This window comes from Eleutherodactylus coqui, chromosome 3 (genome assembly GCF_035609145.1).
Source record: "Eleutherodactylus coqui strain aEleCoq1 chromosome 3, aEleCoq1.hap1, whole genome shotgun sequence".
NCBI classification, from domain to species: Eukaryota; Metazoa; Chordata; class Amphibia; order Anura; family Eleutherodactylidae; genus Eleutherodactylus; species Eleutherodactylus coqui.
The window spans coordinates 107,562,519-107,585,739 of record NC_089839.1 but is presented as its reverse complement, the minus strand read 5'-3'; the positions used below and the strand labels follow the sequence as shown (position 1 = coordinate 107,585,739).

Below are 23,221 nucleotides of genomic sequence, written 5' to 3'. Positions count from 1 at the left end.
TGTCTCTGATTGGTCACAGTGCTCAGCCAATCAGAGGCAGCCCATTCAGCAGGCGGGGATTTTAAATCCCCGCGTGCTGAATACTACTGAGAGCAGTGCAGGGAGAAGAGGCGGCTGGATGCAGCTGAGCCCCGGCAGCTGAAGAAATGTGAGTATTCTTTTATTTATTTATTTTTTCACCATTTCTTCTTGTTTTTCAGGGAAGGGCTTATATTTAAAGCCCTTCCCTGAAAAACAATTTCAGGATGCCGGCAGCTGGATCCCCTATCGCAGCTGTCATCTGTGACAGCTGTGGTAGGGAATTCTTTATTCCCTGCAGGGATGAAGAATTCCTTTGCTGCATCTGTCACATATGTGGCAGGTACAGCAGGGAAGTCTTTTTCCTCGCGGGGATGAAGGAAACATCTGCCACATGCGGCAGATGTGTTCCTCAACCCTGTGGGGACATGGCAGCTTATGTTTAAAGCCCTTCCCTGAAAAACAATTACCAGGTGCCGGCAGCAGGATCCTCCACCGCAGCTGTCATGTGTGACAGCTGCGGTAGGGAATTGAAGAATTTGTCTGCTGCATCTGTCACAGATGTGGCAGATGTAGCAGCAGGGAATTCTTTTTACCAGCGGGGATGAAGGAAACATCTGCCACATGTGGCAGATGTGTTCTTCATCCCAGCGGGGGACATGGCAGCGGTGGAGAGGTAAGTTGTTTTTTTTACACTAAAATGATTGTTTTTTAGGGAAGAGGTTATGTTGAAAGCCCTTCCATGAAAAACAATTATGGGGTGCCGGCAGACCACTGTTTTCAATGGAGCCGCTGGCAGCAGCCGCAGCTCCATTGAAAACATGCAGGGAGGAGAGGGTGAAATTTTTTCGAGCACCCAAGAACTGCGTGGTGCTCAGCTCGAGTAACGAGTACATCGAGCAGGCTAATGCTCGAACGAGCATGCTCGCTCATCTCGATTAATTACCTTTATCTTTATATACTACTTGAAAAAAGATCAAATATTAATATGTCCAAGTATGTAGTAACATAAAAAAACTTTACATGGCGTTTCCTTACTTTTTGATATGATTTTGTGAAATAATGTCATTTTTTTAAAAGATGTATTTTCACGGCTTGTATAAAAATGGAAGTGATAACATTTCATTGTGAAAAGGTGAAGCATCTGATACTGAAGACACATGTCATGACAGTGGACATGGATTCACTGGGTCTTTAACTAATTTGACTTTGGGCCATGTCTAGAGAATGCACCTAGGGTTTCCCAGTTTTAATCCCACTAGTCAAGATTTACTCTTCGCTGTGGGATGCCCCAGACTACTTCCCCAGAAACAGTCTTAATATAAAGAAAAACTCTAATGCATCAGAAGGTGTAGAGAAAAAAGTAGTTGAAGAACAAGCCGAGGTTTAGGTTGGTGGATACCTTGCATGGTCAAGGAACATGGTCAGAGCAGATGGATGTCTTATGTAGTTGAGAAACAGGCCAAAAGCCATGGCAAGCAGTGGACAGAGAAATGCATAGTCGATAAATGAGTCAGGATCAGGAATTAAGAAAATCCATAAAGCTGGGTTCAAGCATGGGTCTATTACTACATAGTAACATAGTATGTCAGGCTGAAAGAAGACAAATGGCCATCTAGTTCAGCCTGTTTCCCCCCCACTTGTTGATCCAGAGGAAGGCAAAAAAAAACCCAATTGTCAGGTTGTGCTGCTGGGATCTGTTGTACTACAGGGTTCCAGGAGCACACCTTCACAGATAAGGGATACTTGAGCTGGCTGGGTGTGAAGTTCCTCCTGCCAGCCAATCCCCACAGGTCTGCTGCATATATATTCACAATCCCCTCTGTAAGAGGTAGCTGGTGTCCCTTCTCTTTAGGGTTTGTAGTCTTGCATACCTGTATATGTGTTCAGTGTCTGTGCAGTTGGCCAGACATCAGGTGAGGACAGTCCTGTTCAATGCTCATTCTGTCTCTCTTTGTGATGTGACCAGGTTCGATGTGTGGTGGCTGCAAGAAAGGTTGGTGTTGCTGAACGCCTGGTTAGTATAGGGACTAGCAGTATAGCCATGACCTGTGAAGTGGCCCGCTAGCTTCCATATTTTGATCAAAATGTCAACTAATATCTGGCATTCATAGCTTAACACCTGCTACTAGCGTTTGCATTTTGGCTGCTGTATGGTGTGATTCCAGCTCTGTGTGTCAGCTTACTCTGTCCAGTTGTCCCTGTCGTGGTGGCATGTCTATGTATCCTATCCTGAGTGCGTGGTTCCTAGGAGCAACAAGGGCCCAGATCCGAAGACCGCTGGGACGCCCTTTATAGGGGCGATGTCCCCGCTCAGGTAGGTCTGTGTCACTAAACCTAGTAGTAGATAGGGAGAGGTGTATAACCATGACAGTTCCTTGTGTTTCCAACCCGTGCCATCGGGACACGTTCATGTGGGCCCACACGAATGTATCACCAATGTGGAAAAAGCCAATCCAGCCCATTTGGGGGAAAATATTCCTTCCCAACTCCATAATGGCAGTCAGACTAATCCCTGGATAAATGTTTGAAAGTTCCTATCTGACTCAAATACCCGGATCAACAACCCTTCTCTAGAAAGACATCTAGTCCCCTCTTAAACTCCTCTATCAATTTTGCCATCACCACGTCCTCAGGCGGAGAGTTCCACAGTCTCACCGCTCTTATGGTAAAGAGCCCCTTCTGTGTTGGAGATGAAACCTTCTTTCCTCTAGACAAAGAGGATGCCCTCTTGTTACCGTTGCAGTCCTGGGTATAAACAGATCATTGGAGAGATCCTTGTAATGTCTTCTAATGTATTTATACATAGTTAAAGAGATACATAGTTAGGAGATCTGATAGGAAACAACTAGCACCTTTGCTCAGAAGAAACTGCAAACTCAGGTACCTGCTGATGGGTGCGGTAGCCCTAAATAACCCAAAAACTGTCAGGATTGGAGGAGACAGGAAAGCAGGGTACACGGACTGGGCACACTTACACTCTATGGGAACCAAGAAACTGACAGGAGATGCAGTCTGCAACAGACAACATGGGGAACATATCTTGGCCATGCCCAGTAGCTGGCCAAGTTATGGAATGCCACTGGCCATGACCAGCGGCCATAATTACAAAAATATGTAGTTTTTGCAGTATTTATGCCTTGCCAGTACTTGTTCTCAGAAAACAATACATTTAACATAGTTACTGGGCATTTTACAATTTATATTTGGAAACAAGAATTGTGAATTATGTATTCATAATTAACTGTAGATTCTACATCAGTTCAGCAATTTAATGAAACTCAATAGCAAGCTAAAAATCTTGACTTCCAGCTTGCCTGCTAGTATCTCATAAGATTGGGCTTGTTTTTTTTTATTAATTATTAAAGAAACTAGCCTTCAGTGATGTAAAGGAAAAGAACAATTTTGGGATACCGTCTTTAGCTCTCATGTTTAATTAATATGTGACACAATGAAGTAGCAAGAGCAGCTTGTCATTTACAAAACAAAGTGTCACCACATATGACTCACAAATTCGATACGGCACATGAGTCATCTTTAATTCCATCAGGCAGTAAGATTCAAAGTACATATTTGCATTTGAAAAACGTAAAAAATTATATCATCTTCATGTAGGGAAACACGGAACTAATATCTTGCAAGTAACGTTAAGAAAGTCTGACTCAATGACAGCTCAAGGTTCTAGTGTCTGTTCCAGTGTGAAAATTATGCACATTTTTGGTTTGAGAGATGGTTGTCTGGAGAAATTACACCTAAGATGTAACAAGTGGCATATATTAGTGGAATCTTGCATATTATTTGCCTTGACTGGATGCTTTGTATTCCAAATAGCTTATAATTTCTTTGATCTGTAAATGTCTTTAAAAGGTACCTCAAGTTCCTGATATACCATATTTTTCTGAGTATAAGACGCAGTTTTCAAAAGCGCCTGCGCCTTATCGTCCAGAGGCTGGGGGTCGGATAGATCCAGAGACTCCTCACCGCTGCCTTAGTGATCGGCAGTGCCATACATACCGTGTCTGCCCGACCAGAAGCAGTCCGTCCAGCAGGTAACACTGACATATCTCCCCTGGGTTACAGGTCCTGTTCTATACAGAAGCGGACAGGCAACAGCAAATATCAAAGGTCTTGCAGAAGCAGCAGGACTGTAGACGATGTTATCACCATGTGCGCAGGTAGCAGAAAGGCGGTCGTGTATAAGTGCACTTGTATGTGGGGATTTCGTGGTAATGAAATCAGTGTTTAACATGCCAGCGGCAGATGTGTATGCATGCAGCAGAGCTGCATTAGCTGGCTGTGTGAGTGCATGTATGTAGCAGAGCTTTTTTTGTGTGTGCGCAAGCACAACTGTCTGTTTGTGTATGTGCATCCTGCAAAGCTGTGTGCGTATGTAACAGCATTGTGTATGCTGCAGAGCTATGTGTATATGTTGTAGAGCTGTGTATGTGTATAATGTGTACCTATGTGCTTGCTCCATTGTTTGAATGAATACACTAGGTTTAATAGAAGCTGACTGTTGACTGTTAACCCCCTTTTCTATACTATCATTTCAAAGTTAACGACGGTAGCCCCTCAACTTTGTTAGAACCCCAAAAGACATTTAAATTAGTATGAAACATATAGTTTTTTGTTTTCTGTTGTCTAAACATGGGGGTGTCTTATAGTCCAAAAAATACAGTATTCCCCTACCCCACTGAGAGAGTTAATGGAAATGAGACCCTTTATCATGCTAGAAAAATGGTGGCCAAACCGCGGATTATGTCTATTCCTTCTACGCTGCATGACTAAATACATTTGGTCAACCTAATATTGCCCTTCAAAAATGAATTTATAAACATAGTAACAAGACATTTGCTATGTATTGGGGCTACTGATTTGACTCCCCTCCTCCCATCAGTGGCCACAGCTCCCAGCCCTCTGCCTTTGTCGTCTGCAGCATACACTACATCTCTTTGCATTCCTGGCCATATGCCACTGCTTCCCATAGGGTGCACAAGCCCTCTTAAGAGACAGGGCATCCATCCAGCTTTCCCATAACCAGCTAATCTAGACAGGCTCACATCTATTTTAAGGAAATCTGTCACCTTCTTTGAGCCCTATAAGCTAAGTTTACAGGCTGAAAGTTGGTGACCCGTTGAGTTCAGCTATGTGTTATACCTACAAGCTCCATGTCACTGCGGACAACCACCGCTAAATGCACTGAGTGGTGTGCTAAGTAGTCCATGCGTTCTAACTTTATAATGGGCAGACGGACTACTCAGTGTGCCACTCAATGTACTGCAGATGCAGCTTGCAGCACTCACATAGTAACATAGTATGTAAGGCCGAATGAAGACAATGTCCATCTAGTCCAGCCTGTTTATCCTCCTATGTTGTTGATCCAGAGGAAGGCAAAAAAACCCAAGGGGCAGGAGCCAATTAGCCCTTTGAGAAAAAAAATTCCTTCCCGACTCCCTAATGGATATCAGACTAGTCACTGGATCAACCCCTAATAGTTCCTACCTGCCTGTATATCCGGATTAACAATTAACCTAAGATTTATATCCTGTAATATCCTTCCCCTCCAGAAAGATATCAAGTCCCCTTTTAAACTCCTTTATGAATTTTGCCATCACCACATTCTCAAGCAGAGAGTTCCACAGTCTCACTGCTCTTACAGTAAAGAACCCTTTTCTGTGTTGGCGATGAAACCTGCTTTCTTCTAGACGTAGCAGATGCCCTCTCGTTACCAGCGCAGTCCTGAGTATAAAAAGATTATGGGAGAGATCCTTGAATTGTCCCCTCATGTATTTATACATAGTTATTTGATCACCCCTTAGCCGTCTTTTTTTCCAGTGTAAATAATCCCAATTTGGATAGCCTCTCTGGGTATTCCAGTCCCTTCATTCTATGTATTAGTTTAGATGCTCTTTTTTGATCCCCCTCCAGTACTGTAACATCTTTCCTGAGCACCGGTGACCAGAACTGTGCGCAGTATTCAATGTGAGGCCTGACAAGTGCCTTATATAGTGGGAGGATAATGTTCTCGTCCCTCGCCCCTATACCTCTTTTAATGCACCCCAAGACTTTATTAGCTTTTGCAGCAGCTGACTGGCATTGGTTACTCCAGTTTAGTCTACAATCCACTAGTACCCCCAGGTCTTTTTCTATATCACTTTTTCCCTAGCAGTACCCCATTTAGTGTATATTGGTGACATCCATTTCTCCTGCCCATGTGCATAACCTTACATTTTTCAACATTGAACTTCATTTGCCATTTTTCTGCGTAAGCCGTCAGCTTATCTAGGTCCGTTTGTAGCCGTACCTTGTCCTCCGTTGCATTGATTATATTGTATAATTGTGTGTCATCTGCAAATATTGATATTTTACTGTGCAGTCCTTCTATCAGGTCGTTGATAAATATATTGAACAGAATGGGGCCCAATACTGAACCCTGTGGCACTCCACTAGTGACGGTGGCCCAATCAGAGTATGAACCATTTATTACCACCCTCTGCTTTCTATCTCTGAGCCAATTCTTTACCCAGATACACACATTTTCACCCAATCCGAGCTGTCTCATTTTATATATCAGCCTATTATGCGGCATGGTGTCAAATGCTTTAGAGAAGTCCAGATATACGAGATCAATAGACTCTCCCAGGTCCAGCCTAGAGCTTAGTTCATCGTAGAAGCTGATCAGATTGGTCTGACATGATCGACCCTTCATGAATCCATGCTGGTGAGGAGTTATTCCTTTGTTCTCCTTGAGGTATTCTAGGATGGCATCTCTCAGAAACCCCTTGAATATTTTTCCCGTTACTGAAGTGAGACTTACCGGCCTATAGTTACCAGGCTAACGTTTGGTCCCCTTTTTGTAAATTGAAACCACATTGGCAATGCGCCAATCCAATGGTACAACCCCGGTCTTGATAGTATCCACAAATATTAGATATAGCGGCCTAGCTATCATATCACTTAGTTCCCTTAGTACCCTTGGGTGTATTCAATCTGGGCGTGGCGATTTATCGATTTTAATCTTCTTTAACCGATTCCGCACCTCCCCCTGCGTTAGGTATGAGATATTTCATGTGAGGTTCATTTTATTCCCCTGCATCTCGTGTGGCATTTTCTTTTCGTTTTGGGAATACGTTTGAAAAGAAACTATTTAATAGGTTTGCCTTCCCTCCATTATCTTCAATGATTTCTCCTGCATTATTTTTAAAGGGCCAGTGCTCTCGGTGCAAATCCTTTTGCTGTTAATATAGTTGAAGAATAGTTTCAGGTTGTTTTTGCTCTCTTCGGTGATCAGTCTTTCTGCCTCCTCCTTAGCAATTTTGATCTTATCTTTGCATATTTTGTTTTTTTGCCTGTACGATTTTCACGCTTCTTCGCTGCCTTCTTGCTTCAGTAGTTTGAACGTTTTCTTTTTTTCGTTTATTGCCTCTCTTACCATCTTGTCGAGCCACATTGCTTTCCTTTTATTTGAAGTTCTTTTATTTTTGAGATTTGTAGGTTTCGTTTTCCCATATTATATCTGAATAATTAAAGTCCCCCATGATAATTACTTCATTGTGGTTTGACACCTCTTCTATCTGCCTGAGTAGTAAGGTTTCAGTTTCTTCTGTTGCTTTTGGTGGTCTATAGACCATAGTCTCGGCATTAAGTACAATTTAACGTACAGACATACCCCTCCCGCTTTCTGGTTTCCACAGTCTCTTCTGAAGAGGTTGTAACCCTGTAGATTCACTGCCTAATCACACTTTTCATCAAGCCCTGTTCCCGTTATTCCGACTATATTATAGTTTTCATTGGCCATGAGCTTCAAGCTCACCCATTTTGCCGATCAGACTTCTTGCATTCGTGGTCATACAATTTATTTGTTTTGTTGCTAATGGTACTATTGGCTGATCTGTCAGTTCTAACTGTACTAACCCCATCCCCTGCTGGACCCCCCCCTTCCCATTGCTTAGACCCAGGTCGCTAGCTATACTGACTACCACCGTATTTCTCTTTTTGCCCTCCCCCCCCCAATAGATGGTTAGGTTCTCCAGAAACATGGAGACAACCGTTTCCCAATAACACATGTTTGATGACTAAAAGACACCCCACATACACCTCACCATGTGTATCCTCCATCTACTCCAGAGGCAGCTATTATCATGTTTTCATCTGAAATTACTTTTTGTTTCTTTTCTACATAGATATTGACACCTTAAGGCCTGTGTCACACAAACGTATTTGCACAGCATTTTTTGCACGCAATACGCAGCGAATAGAGCCCATTTATTTCAATGGGTTCGTGCACAGGCACATATTTTGCATGTACATTTCGGTCACACAAAAAAAATGCAGCATGCTCTATTTTCCTGCACATTTGTACAGGGAAAGTGCACATATTGAATTAATTACACTAATTCAATGAATGGGAGCACGGTTGCATGTATTTTTTGTGCGCAAAAAGTACAGTAAAACACATACATGCACATGCAAATATACAATGCCCATTGCACAAAACACATGTTAATGCACTTATGTCCGTGTGACAGCGACCTAAGTTCAAAGGGGTTAAAACTCTATTCTAGTATTGTTTATTTAATTCTCTATTTTATTTCTCATCTTGTGATTGTTCTCAGTAAGAGAAACCAAGTAATTTTGTAGCTATGATACCTTTTTACAGCTTAAGCCTGGTTTAGACACAACGATTATCACTCAAAAAATCTTTTGAGCGATTTTTGAGGGATAACCGTTGTGTGCTTTTTTACAGCGCAAGGTGATCACTCAAATGTTGAGCGATCACCTTGCGCTCCGAGCGGGGGATGCAGAAGACAAGCAGGGCCGTTTGTCTTCTGCATCTAGCTGTTCCCCCGCTTGGAGCTCCCGGCTGTTATACAGTGCAGTGCTCTAAACGGGGTATGCAGAGCACAGCTGGACAGCTGAAACAATAGTATCAGCTGTATCCTGCTGTGAATTCCTGATATCAGCGACAGCTTAACGAAAACTGCACAATGTCAGTGCAGTTAGACACAAAGATTAGCGCTCAAAAGATTGCTTTGAGCGATTTTTGAGCGAGAATCATTGTGTCTAAAAGGGCCTTTAACAAAAATACATGATGTTGTTGCAAGCTTTTGGAACTCTCAGGATTCTTCCTCAGGCATAATGAAACAGATCTGGATGGGACATATATACCTCATATATACAAATGTTCACACACAAAAAGGCACAGACATAGAGAGACTAATTTGCACTTAAAACAATACCAGACAAGATGAGCTGAAAAGTAAATATGCAATTAGTCCCCTGGTAAGGAATGTGACAGTTTTACGATCTCTAAATTGGTGTTAGGGGTCTCAAGCCTGTGTGTTATTTCTCTTTCAGACCTGCAGATAAGGAAAATGAAACAATACCTCTGCAGTGTCACCTATTGGATAGCAGCATTCCTTCAAATCAATGTATGACTTTTTACCAAGTCTGTAAAACAGTGATTGCGAATAGCACTCCTTCTGGGTGCTCTCTTGGGGAGAGACAATGCCATCCCCCGGCAAGTTGAAACATATTAAAAGAGTTATGGGAATACTGACTGGTACCTGGACGTGGCAGAAAGAGGAAGCGATCGTCGACTGCCAGCGGATTCCTAACTGAAATATTTCCATATCTTATCTAAATAAGCCTACATGCTTTTTCTTGCACCACACTTTGACAAGTTTGCCTCACCTTAGGAGGATGATTTTGGTCTTATTCAATTCCTTAGATGCTGACCATAGCCATAAAATACAAAAATTTGAGGCGGGTACATTCAGTGACCTGTTTGGCTTCGTCAAAGTTCCCCATGTTAAGTATAGCAGTGCTTCAGCCAGCAGGGCCGTTATGCAGATTCAAGCATTGCAAAGCGACGTTCATAGTCTCATGACGTCTCTCTCTAGGAAAACTATGAATGTCCGTGCTGGCTGGAACGCTGCTATAAAAGAAGTGACAGGTGCACAGACACAGATACATACAGATATACCCACACACTAGAGAAGCAGCATGGAGAGGGGGGGAGAAGCGGCATGGAGAGGGGAGGAGAAAGAAGCGGCATGGAGTGGGGGGAAAGAGAAGCGGCATGGAGTGGGGGGGGATGTGAATTTTAAGCAAAAATGCATCACCTTCGGTGAAAATCGTAACTTGGCAAGCACGATATCAGGACAAGTTTCTCGCCCAAATATCGCTCTCGCCCATGTAAATATAGCCTTAAAGAGAGAGTAAGAAAGTAAGATGCATTTAAGAGTACATCAACCAGACAAATAAAGAAAGAAATAAGGTAATAACCAATATACAACATTATAGTAAATAGTATTCGAAACTGGATAAAAAGGGCATCAGATATAGACACATACTGTCCAAATCTGGAACATTATTAGTGTAGTTGATGGAGCAAGAGGCACTAATAAGCAGTTACATTTTAAAGTAGTTTGGGATTAGAAAAAAAATGTAAACTTTTTTTCATTAAAGGGGTTGTCTCGCGAAAGCAAGTGGGGTTAAGCACTTCTGTATGGCCATATTAATGCACTTTGTAATATACATCGTGCATTAAATATGAGCCATACAGAAGTTATTCACTTACCTGCTCCGTTGCTGGCGTCCCCGTCTCCATGGTGCCGTCTAATTTCGGTGTCTTCTTGCTTTTTTAGACGCGCTTGCGCAGATGGGTCTTCTCCCTTCGGCTCGGCGGCAGCGGCGTTTTGGCTCCGCCCCTTGTACGCGTCATCGCGTAGCTCCGCCCCGTCACATGTGCCGATTCCAGCCTCCTGATTGGCTGGAATCGGCACATGTGACGGGGACGGAGCTACGCGATGATGCGTACAAGGGGCGGAGCCAAAACGCCGCTGCTGCCGAGCCGAGCCGAAGGGAGAAGACCCATCTGCGCAAGCGCGTCTAAAAAAGCAAGAAGACACCGAAATTAGACGGAGCCATGGAGACGGGGACGCCAGCAACGGAGCAGGTAAGTGAATAACTTCTGTATGGCTCATATTTAATGCACGATGTATATTACAAAGTGCATTAATATGGCCATACAGAAGTGTATAACCCCACTTGTTTTCGCGAGACAACCCCTTTAACATTGACACACTTGGTCACAGGCTACACCTCAGCTCTATTCAATTAAATGAGCCGCAATGCCAGACTTGGCCTATGGACAAGGGTGGCACTGATTCCGCTGAAAAGAAAAAACAATGACCCTCTTTATAACCCCATATAACTGTGATTATTACCTTTCCTGGGGGCATAAACTGTATAATACATATTAACATAATGTAATCAGAATATTTAATGTGTTTTGCTTATAAATTCATATTTATTTTTCAGAAACTTATTACCTCGGTTTCATTTTCAGCATTTAATCCCAAATTTTCCATGATGTCTGTATTACTTTTCAGGTCGGTCTCTTCAGCCTCATCAACAGATGCTAGGCCAGATTTTACAACAGAGCTTCTTCTTAAAATAGTACTTACAATTTGTCTAGAGCATAAAATACAACAAAAAAAGTTCATGCGTGTTTACAGGCATTTATCATGTTGGATATATAGCCGGGCACAGATCTGGGTGAAAATCCCAGATAGAATAGAGCAGCATGCAGTGCTATTTCATCCAGGAAAATGTCAGTTGGCAGCTGGACGGACCTCATTATAGGTTTGTTTGGCTATGGTGGTTCCGGTATTCACATTGTTCGACTCCAGGGACTGAGAGAAACAATGCAAATCACCTGAGGCCGCAACCCAGATGTGAATGGGGCCTAAGCTATACCTATTTTTATGGTGTGAACTAAATTTGGTAATTCAGTTTCTCAATCAAGTTTAATTTGATAATGTAGTATGTATTTTGGGGGGACACCTAAAGACAAATTTCACCTAAAAATATACTGAAGATGACATTTCTTAAATATAAATCTAATAGCAATACACCAATAAAATAATATAATTTCTTGGCTGGTAATTAAATTGAGGTTTATAATTAAATTTACAGTTAGCTTAAAGGGGTTTTTTAGGCAGCGCTGGCTGTCAGTGCTGGGCTACACTTCGATCAGAGCAGAAACTGCTGCCCTGAACCCTGCCGCCACTTTTAATTGTAGGCGAAGCTCTCACTGATTTCAATAAGAGCTGCTCCCGCAATTATGCTTCGACCCCGATGTAGCCTGCCATAGAAAACTGGTGCTGCCTGGAAAACACCCTTTTTTTAAATTAAGTGCTCTTTATTAAAGTTTTCAATTTTTTAACAACTTAACCAACTCTATGACCCCCTCCACCGTCTCTCTCACAACGTCCCACCACAATGTATATGATGTATCATTTGCTAGTAAGTTCAGAAATTATGGAGTCCTCCTTCTCTGCACAACTGGCCTCAATGACCAATTACAAGAATTCCTTATAGTGGGTACGTTGCTCTTCTTCCTTCCTTCCATAGTACTCCCTTCAGTTTTTTCCACACTTGTTGAGATATAATAAAGTTGCCAAATATCTTATATAATAACCAACAATAAAATCATCCCCAACTCAGTTGTGTCTCAAAGTGACATTTTACATCTGTCCGCTACTGTCATTGATGTTGTCAAACTACTAGCTTCTGCAACAAGGTTATCTGTGTCCACTCCTAATTGCATTTTCTCTTAAATTCTCTTCAGTTCAAATGTTAACATCCACTTCATCCAAATCTTGTTATATTGGTGCTCCATGTTATGTTTAATGTATACTCCTCTTTCCCAGGGCAGTAACCACTTGATCTTATTTTTAAATTCTGCTATTGTGGGGGCTGGAAAATCCCTTTAATGGTTGTGGCAGTAGGGCATGGAGAAACATTCATACTTATTGAACATTATGTAATAACATGTAGAAACAAAAGCAGAGATAAAATGCCAACACAGCTAATGCTTTGACAATGTGGCTGTAAGATAAGTTTTACTTTATTGTACTTACCCTTCAGATGGTACAGAGAGTGGATTCAATCGAAAGTTAAGAAATGGTGTGATCTCCACAAACTGATGAGCTTTCTTCCCAACAATTTCTGTGATTCAAAATATTTTGCAAATACTGAATTGTAACATTTAAAATTGTTTTACAGTAAAATGAAGAATATACAATATAAGGTAATGTAAAAAGGCTCATAAAGGTTTATACTGTAATACATTACTTTGGAATTTATTAAATGTTAAACAAAACAAAGTAATGGATGTCTCTCATAAGCCATAAATGACTTCTTCCCCGAGAATATTCAGAATGGAAATGTAAAGTACCACTGCCAGGTTACCATATAGATATAACAGGAGTCTACAGAGAGTGAGTAAAAAAAAACAACGGAGATAATACGAGGACTTTGGAAAAAGTTTGGTTTGACCAGTTCACCAAATTTGGTCAAAAGCTTTGGTTGGTCCATTTTAGTTCAAATTGATCTGGAAGTTCATCTATACTCCTAAAACTGGTATATAACACTGTCTAAGGGCCATAAAAGCCCTGTACAAAACTCTTAGGTAACTTAGGAGTATATCTATGTACATTTGAGCTGATTTTAAAGTAAAGTTAATGAAGAAGAAAAAAGAAAAAGAGTAACAAAAAATAAAGAAAAAAAGGGAGCGCAGGAAGAAGAGGAAGAGAAAGAAGAAGATTATTTTAAAGGGTTTAGCTTAGGGTTTTGCAGTGAGAACAGATCTGTCTGCTTCATACAGAAATCAGCTCAATGCATGAGCGCAGTAACCCAGCAACAGCTGACCTACAGGACTCCAAAGCAGCTGACCCCTGCCGCTCTACTTTTGCCTATCCTAAAAAAGGGTATCAGTAGTTTACAACCAGACAACCCCTTTAATACCAATCAAGCTGTACAATTGAGTTACTCAAGGAATGTCTATAATTCTTTTCTAAATCTATCCACACTTTCAGCTGTTACTCAATCCTGGAAAAGCGTAACTTCTTATAGTTTGTGTAGAGAAGTAATAATTTTAAGGCTTTTCTTAAATTAACAAACAGTCACATTAATATAGTAAAAACCTCCTGAAAATGACACTTCACTTAATTGTCGCATACTGCTTTTTCTTAAGAGCATATTAACCCCTTAATTATGCAGCTAATCTTAGCTTAAGTACAAGTAAAAGTGTTTCCTCTGCTATGTTCAACCAGTCATAACTTTTTTTTTTTTGTAGTTGTATGAGGCCTCGGTCAGACGACTGGCTGTATTGCCGGCTCCATTGAATTCAATGGGCAAACATCATTCTTCTCTGCCACAGCTGTTACAGCTGTGGAAGAGGAGAATGATTTGTGTAGTATATGTTCTCAATGGGGTCGGCGCTGCTGCCGCCGGCCCCATTGAGCGCATATAGAGAACACAAGGAATCGCAGACCACAGATAGCCGTGATCTGCGATTTCTTGTCCTATAATTTATCGGACAAGCGCATAACAAGCGCCCATGTGTACGATACCATTGCAAAGCAATGGTTTTATAAAATCGCCGATCGCATGCGCAAATCGCGCAAAAAATCGCCCGTCTGACCGAGGCCTGAGACTGTATTTTATGGGAAAAGCAGTAATTTTTAGGAGACCAACTCTGAAATTGATATACGTGTACATAAATCAGTCCTGTTAAAATTGGAAAAACCAGGGCTGCGTGGCTTGGCTGCTGAAGTAAATTGCTGCCTGACTGTGGAGCTCCTGAATCATCAGGGCTTTAAAGCGACTTTTAAGCATCAATACCACGTCAATTCCACAGCTTAGCGGACCTCATCTGCTGCCCAGCTATCCAGGATAGCTAGGCAGAGAGGGAAGTGATCATCAGTAAAACTGGAAAAGCTGATCAACTTCTACTTTTCTCAGTCCCCGATGCAAGACCACGATGGTGCGACTGGACGCTCATATGGAAGCTTTCCTGTGTCGGAACCTGCCGAGCACTCTTCTGAGTGTGCAAAATCTGTGGGGTCAAGTTGAAAATGCAGTTCTGAGCTATTGACTATCGAGAACTTTCAGCTAAACTTCGCAAATCTGTTTGCAAGCCCAAAGGAAAATCTGGCGAAAGCTGGTCATCATGATCCACTATGTAACCAGATGGCAGATGCGGCTAAGTCTCCCTCAGTCAGCCCAGTGAAACAAAGGCAAAATATGAGCTCCCTATAGAGACATTCTGATGCGGAATGAGTGACCAAACCTCTCCTAAATCACCCGCTTTCACAGATATTTTTGACAACACTACTGTTAATGGTATATCAGTTACAGACACTGCGATTAAAAAAACAATGCCCAAACTCTACAAACCATTAGAATATAGAATCGCTCCCATGCAACAATGGAATATAGACGTATCCTTGCTTCTACTAGAGTTCTTGGACAAATCAGTCATTAGTTCCTGAAGGAATGGCACACCATAAGGTCTCGTAAACAAGTTCATCGCTGACTTTAAATCTGTCTTGTTGTTGAGACTTTATGAAACACAACATTTGGATAGACCAAAGAACTTTTACCCCCATATATAATACTCAGCTCCACACAAGCTGGATGTATAGTCTATATATTTATTCTTGCAACAGACAAACAGGGATGATAGGCAACGTGTTTTGGCTCTATGAAGAGCCCTTATCAAGCAATACTTGTTTGAAAAGGGCTCTTCATAGAGCCAAAAGGCGTTGCCTGTCATCCCTATTTGTCTGTTGCAATGGCTTTTTATACAGCCGAAACCCGTTGCCTGTCATCCCAGTTTGTCTGTTGCAAGAATAAATATATGGACTATACATCCAGTATAGTGGTTACTACTACTAGGAGGGGGATTCTGTACACCACACCCTTTCTTCTTCAAAGTAAGTGTCTTCAGGATACTCTTTTTTGACAATTGACCATCTGGGTTTATCAGTATTCCTATGAGCGCAGAGTTTTTTTACATCTGAAAAACATTTTCTTTCTATGTTCTGAAAACTCTGAGAGTATATTGGTTTCCTCTGCGGCTCTCTTGGTGTGGATGCCTTTGATGGCAAAGGAGAACTGGTCATCTGTCGAGCTAGGACTACAGGTGTGTAGGTCTGGCCCCATTTGTTCGGGTTCCGGACATCCACATCAGGTAAGCCCCCTTTTTTTTTTTATATCTGACACTTTTTCTTAATTTTTAACCATTCTTTATTTGATTTACTTGTGCGCTTTGGATAATTTGTATTTGCATGACCCAATGGCTCTGATTCTTGAGGCTTGTAAAATGTTTTGGCCCAATTTAGAATTCATTATTTCCTGAATGATTCCAAGCCATGATGCTCCCCTCCCCCATGGTTTACAGCTGGAATGAGACTTTCGTATTGGTGTGCAGTGTTCTTTTTCCTTTACACAGCATTGGGATTTGTGCTAAAAAGTTCCACTTTTCATCTGTCCATACATTTTCCCAGAAGTATTGTGGATTTTTTTTGAACAGCAACTGCTTCTTTTCTATTGTTCTTCCGGAAAAACATCATTTTTGAGTTTTTTTCTAACAGTGGACCCATGTTCATAGATTTTGAAGCTTGTAGAACTTCTGTAGGTCACTTACTGTTACCCTTGGGTTCTTTCTTTCTTTTTTCAGAATTTCCAGTTGTGCTCTTTGAGTGCTCTTAACAGGATGCACGCTTTCACTTCTAAAGAGCATAGCAACTGTCCTGAATTTTCTCCACATTTACCTAATTTGTCTAACTATGGATTGATGTCCACTCAGGTCTTTAGCAGTGTTTTTGTAGGATTTTCATCTTCAGATAATTCTAACCCACGTAGGGACTTACAGAAAACATTTTGTAGACAGAAGCTAAATACAGCCATTAACTTATTATTTGTCAAATTCTAAGAAAAAGCACTATAGCTTTCATTCCCAAAAGATAGATATTTTAGTTGATTGCTGAAATAACCTTAATGTAGACAGCGGAAAGTTGTTTTAGGTCACAAAACTGATTTATTTTTGCAGAACATATTTTGTGTGCTAGTTTAAAATGTACTGATGCTAAAGAAAGAATAAATAAATTTCCTTGATGCACCCAGTAGAAAATGATAAATGGATATTGTGCAGATAAAATTGTCCCCCTTTGTAGTCTTTTATTATGATCAATGATGGGTTTTGAGTCACAATAAAGAAATATATTAATGGCCTCACAGTCAATATCTGCTGAAAATTCACTGGCAGGGAAAATGTACTATCCATTTATTCTGGTAATAATTTGATCAAAATTAATGGCTAGTCTTCTAAAATCAGTAATTATTAAGCCTGTGATGGGAACCAGTGTAAATAGATGTACTATTTAGGAATAAAACATTTTGGCTTTCAAGTACTTTTACCTTTGACAAACAGCATTAACCAAAAGTTTCTGTTTAAAAAAAAAAATAGAGGCATATAACGCCTTACATATCTCACTCTTCAATGGTATTTTTATTATGTGTATAATTTGATTATAAATGTCCTGTGTTTTTTTTCTATTTTATATTCTTGAATAGAAATGAACGTACTCATTTAGGGCGATTTCGCAATCGAGCATCACTTTTTCCGAGTAACTGACTACTCGGGCGAAAAGATTCGGGGGGCCGGGGGGGCGGCATGGTGGAGCTGGGGGTAGCAGTGGGGAACAGGGGCGAGGTCTCTCTATCTCTCCCCCCCCCCACTCCCCTCTGCAACCCCTGGCGCCCCCCGAATCTTTTCGCCCGAGTAGTCAGTTACTCGAAAAAAGCGATGCTCGATTGCGAAATCGCCCTAAATGAGTACGTTCGCTCATCTCTATTCTTGAACTTTCTATAATAGTTTTTTATTTAACAAATAATACGCTAAATACGTAGAGGACCTTTCAACACTCCTGATGTGCGTTTTAGTGAATACTTGCATTCTTCATAAAATAACAATTCTGAAGCATCATTCACTGCATTGTGCCATTTCTCTATTATTCCTCCTGAAAATGTATGAATGAATGAGGAACTTCAAATGTTCCGGTTGCGAAAGTGAATGGCTGCCTGACTGCAGAGCTCCTGAACCACCAGGGCTCCACAGCTTAAAAACTACAGCTGAATGGACCTCACGTGCTGCCAGTCATCCAGGATGCCGTGGAGAGGGAAGCAATCAACAGCCAAGCTAGAGAAGCTGATTAATTTATACTTGTCTCCAGCACAAGACCAAGATGGCATAGCCAGAAGCTCGTGCAGAAGCTCCTCTGTATTTGAATGCTCACCCAAGCATACAAAGTTCAAGGAGTTGAGATGAAATTCAACTCTGAGCCACTGGTTAATGAGCACCTGCAGCCAAACTTCACAAGTTCGCTTGCAAACCCAAAGGTCAGCCCTCTAAAAACCAAATGGTTATCCTTACAGCAAATTGGTCATCATTATAATCTCTCAGCCAACATGGTGGACGCGGCCTCTTCTCCCTCAGCAAGCTCAGGGAAACAGAAACAGAGAATGAACTCTCAAGAAGAACAACATGGTTCAGGTGTGAGTGACCACACATTTTCTAAAGCTACATAAACCACCATTCGGGTATTTTTGATGATTCTTCTGTTAATGATAAATCAGTTATGGATAACTCCATGAAAGCGATGTTGCAAGCCTTGCAAATTTCCTTTCAATCTATCTTTGCTCAACTTATTCAATTCCTTAGCTCAGCTATTGCTGAGGCTGAGAATAGAATTATCTATGTGGAGACTAAAATGGTAGAATTTGCATCATTGCATAATAATCTTATAGACTCACATTAAAACTTGGAATCAGAACTTCGAAATACCTGGAGGAGAGGTCATGCCGCAACAATAACAAGTTCCAAGGGATCCTAGAAATAGTCTCTATCTTTGACCTAATGCACTATTGGCAAAATTTCATGAAATTACTGTCACCAGAGTGTCCCTTGCAGTATCTTATTATAGATCAAGTGCACAGACTGTTCCCTCCTAAACATCTTGCAGACCAAGAGATGTTTTGGGTCATATTCATTTCTTTCAAGAAAATCTGTTGGAGGCAGCCAGGAAAACAGGCTCATTATCTGCGACTTATCAAGCACTGCCTCTATTCACAGATTTATCTGCCGCAACTTTGGCACAAAGGCAACAAATGTTGCCTATCTCTACAACGATAGAGACAATAAAATAAAGTAAAAATGGGGATTCCCCGTGGGGTCCACTGATAACACATAGTGACACTACTTTTGTTGCTAAATAGTTGGATGAAGGAATTGGTCTCTTGCATCAATGGACCTGAGGTGTCCCCTTGCCTACTAAAGATCCTAGACAATCCAGTCACTGCCTACCAGTGAACTCTTGCAAACAATTTCATCATTAATTTCCAAATCTGTCCTGCTAGTGTGACATTAAAAAACATTCAAATTTTGGAAACACCGGAGAACTTTTCCCCCCACCAATGGTACTCAGGTCTGGAAGAGCTGCTACATGTTTCTTCTCATTTGCAAGTTTAAGAAGGTTGTTTATTTTTATTATTGTGTTTTTCTGTCTCTTTCTTTCTTCTTTCCCTGTCGTATACCAGGTATAACCATTGGCTGGTATGGCCGGGCTGCTCCCATAATCACAGCTATGTACAGCTTTTACTGCAAAAGTCTCTACATAAATATGCTCTTTTTATTTACTTTTAAACACGCTGATTAAGGTACCATTAAATGTTAAGGGGCTCAATGACCCATAAAAACATGCATTTATGTGGGATAATGTTAAAAAGATATCCGCAGTCATTTTTAGTATACATATGACTAAAGGATGCCTTTCATATGAAACATTCTAGATATCCCACAATCTTTGAATCTCACTTTGCTATTAAATCGAAATGTTTTCGAATTGCGATAAAAAACTCTGGAGCAGTTTAGTTTATTCAAAAGAAAATAAATCCACAAGGCAGATATGTTATACTTGTCTATTCTACAAACAATACAGTATATAAATTAGCTTCAATTTATGCTTCTTATAAAAAAACTAAGAGGTTTTACACATAAAATCCTACGTATTCTATCAAAATGTAAACAAGGCAAATTATTTATTTGCAGTGGTTTCAATGCAGTCTCAGATAGCTTTGATACTACTTCCAACTTGTGCAATCAGGCTCAATCCTTAAGTCAAATGGTGGAAGGAAGAACAGCTCTAAAAGGGATTACTCCTTCCACTTGACTGTTCATAACAGTTATTGAGGATCGATGTGTTTATATTAGATAGAAATTTTCTACTACTTTCTCAACAATTGAAACGATCACCTGGTCTGATCATGCCACAATCTCCTTGACCCTAGCAGAATAGGCCACCATGTGAAAAAAGAAAGGCCTAAAATTGATACAATAAAGGTTCTCAAAATGCAAAATAAACGTAAGCAGACAACTCAACACGCAGAAAAGCAAATAATAAATCTGGGAAATTATCAGCATTTGTCTTAAAGCAGAACATCTTAAATAACGAATTTCATATTTAATTGGCCAAAACAACAAAGGACAACTTACAAAACCTATTGATCTAGCAAATAATTTTGGGGATTATTATTTGATCTTGTATAATCTAAAGGATGACTCCTTTACGTTCCCAAGTGAAACACAGGTCTTGAGTCACCATTTACAGTAGTGGAAGTGCTCCAACATATCAAATCCCTACCAGTTGGTAAATCACCTGGCCCAGGTGGTCTTACTATAAGGCCTAGTATAAGACCTTTTTAAAATATCCCCGTATTTGTGCAAGGTATTTCAATTGGCGGTTACGGAGGGCTCGTTTCCTAAAAAAAAAATCAACAAGCCTTAATAAGTACCCTTCCTAAACTAGGGAAGCAGCCACTTTCGGCTTGTATCATTACTAAACACTGATATCAGAAACTATGCAAAAATCCTGGCCTCCAGATTGGCAACTTTTTTAGCGTATGTGATTAAAGAAGATCAAGTTGGATTTTTGAAAAATCGACAAGCATTGGATAACACTAGAAGGGTCCTAAATTTTGTATTTATTTCTTAATTATATCGAATCCACAAAAATTTCTGCTGTTTTCCTTGCTCTGGGTGCTGAAAAGGCATTTGATTTAAATTGGTCGTATGCTTTCGCAGTGTGAGATAATATGAGCTTTGGTGGCCTTTTCTCAATGCCATATCCGCTTTGTATTCAAACCCTTGGTCGTGAGTATTTACAAATGGTGCTTTATCAGATGATTTCAAAATTATAAATGACACCAGGCAGGGTTGCCCTTTGTCGCTGATCTTTGTACTGTCCCTGGAACCATTAGTGCAAGTCCTTAGAGAAAATACTTCAATTAAAGGGATACAGATTGGAGACCATTCCCACCTGATATTGTTACATGCTGATTGTATAACCAGTGGTACATTTTAAAGGGGGTTTCTCGCTACTTAAAACTGCTTCATAACCACTCTGTCCTTCCTTGTTGCTGACCACTACCTGTGACTGTTGCAGCCAATCACTGGCCACAGCAGTTACCTTCCCTAGCCAGTGATTGGCAGCAGAAGTCACATGTCCTGGTCAGCAACAACCTGAGAGTATAGAGCAGTTGTAAAGCAATTTTAAGTCAAGGGAAGACCCCTTTAAGTACACATGTCTGCTTTTAGTAAAAGTAATATAATTATGTAATCTACTACATAAAAGTCCTGAATGACCTGAGCAAAAATAAAGTAAAAATTGCAATGGCATGCAAAGCAGTTATGGAGAAGATTAATCAAAATGGTGCAAAAAAGCAGAGCAGTTGTCCATAGCAACCAATCAGATTCCAAGTCTCATGTTTTAGCATCTGCAAGCTACATCCTGACTAGTTGCTGTGAACAACTGCTCCACTATACCTTTGCAACATTTTTGATAAATCTCCCCTATAATGTCATTTTAATAAGCATATGCTAAATCTGTAAACTGTGGAATAGGCATTGAGGCACAAATTACTTTGTTCAGTAAGGGGTTTATGTGAAGTTAAATATCCTCTAAAAACGCTGAAATATTACATAATATATGCTATACTTGCTGTATTTCTACTCTTATTCCTGCAAAACCTTAACCCTCATTATTGGGGTATTTGAAAATAACAACCATATACCCCATAAAAGGCATAATGGGGTGGGGGGTACTCTGCTCAGGCCTACTAAAGAAGAGACACTAGGAAAGAGCACCACATAATACTGTATTTTCTCTACAGGAGCAGGCCTGAGCTTTCTTTAGAGAAGGATTTTGGAAATATACAGTACATCTACATAATTTTACCTTTGGCTTCATCTGTGACATTAAATTCTTTTTTCGGTCTTATGAGTTTCCATCGTGGCACAGGTGGTAGTTTTGGTGGAGCAACTAAAGGACATGATCTAGTTCTAGACACGAGTACTGGGTGGTTGTGAATGTGAGATAATCCATAGTGCCTCAGCTTTTCCGAGGAGTCTGCCTTAGAATAGAAATATATAGGTTAATTTCCTTTCTTTGTACTTAACATCATATATATTTGCAGTATGTCTCCAAGCTAATTTTAGGAATGTCAATTACTCATGCTGTGTTTCTGCTCTGTTGTGTATGTATACACACATGTATATATGGTGTTAACTTGGGGGTTACTCACTTCTGGACTGCCATATTTCTCCACAAGAAGGGTGGCAACACATCAAGAGACTGTATCTTTAGAAAATATCTGGCTTCACCAGCCTTTTATTTCAGTTTCAGACTGTTTCGCTGACATCACAATGCCATAACATCAACAAAGTTGATCATTATCTGTACCCCACCAGGTTGTAATTTTAGGGGCGTCCTCCTGGTTAGACTCAGTGCCTTTACTGGTCCGCACCAGAGCTCAGACTTGCAGCCTTTTCAGCTCTCCTGAGCTGTCTGTTTTCCTCTGCCCCTTGCAGGAGTATCTGGAGGTTTTATCTGCTCCAACCACACCCCTCCAGCTGTTCCAGCTAATTTAGCACACAAAATGCCTGATTTCATGCCCTCCATGGGCCATCCTGTAAACTGAAGCACCTCAATAAATATATATATATATATATATATATATATATATATATATATATATGTGTGTGTGTGTGTGTGTGTAAACATACATACACATATATATTTCTGTGTGTATGTGCCTCCTCATATATTGCTATACCATGCCTAATGAAAATAAGTACTGTAGTCTTGAAAGCTTGCTGTTAACGTCATTCCATTTTGTTGCCCATTAGGGCGAAGTCAGACAAGCTTTTTTTGCGTGCGCCTATGTGCGCAAAAAAAGCCTGTCTGATAGAACCATTGGTTCCCTATGGTGTGTACACATGTCTATCTTTTAC

At 40.7% G+C, this 23,221-nt stretch overlaps 1 protein-coding gene across 2 annotated transcripts in view; it reads right to left on the bottom strand.

Annotated features, from left to right (window-relative positions):
* ADGB (androglobin) overlaps positions 1-23,221 on the bottom strand; it is a 243,210-nt gene that overhangs the window by 152,413 nt on the left and 67,576 nt on the right. For both annotated transcript variants that reach the window (XM_066595947.1, XM_066595948.1), the window contains exons 11-13: positions 22,167-22,341; positions 12,948-13,035; positions 11,355-11,496 (exon numbers count right to left, since the gene is read on the bottom strand). In XM_066595947.1, the coding sequence (XP_066452044.1) occupies positions 11,355-11,496; positions 12,948-13,035; positions 22,167-22,341 (405 nt within the window). The remainder of the gene's footprint in view (positions 1-11,354; positions 11,497-12,947; positions 13,036-22,166; positions 22,342-23,221) is intronic.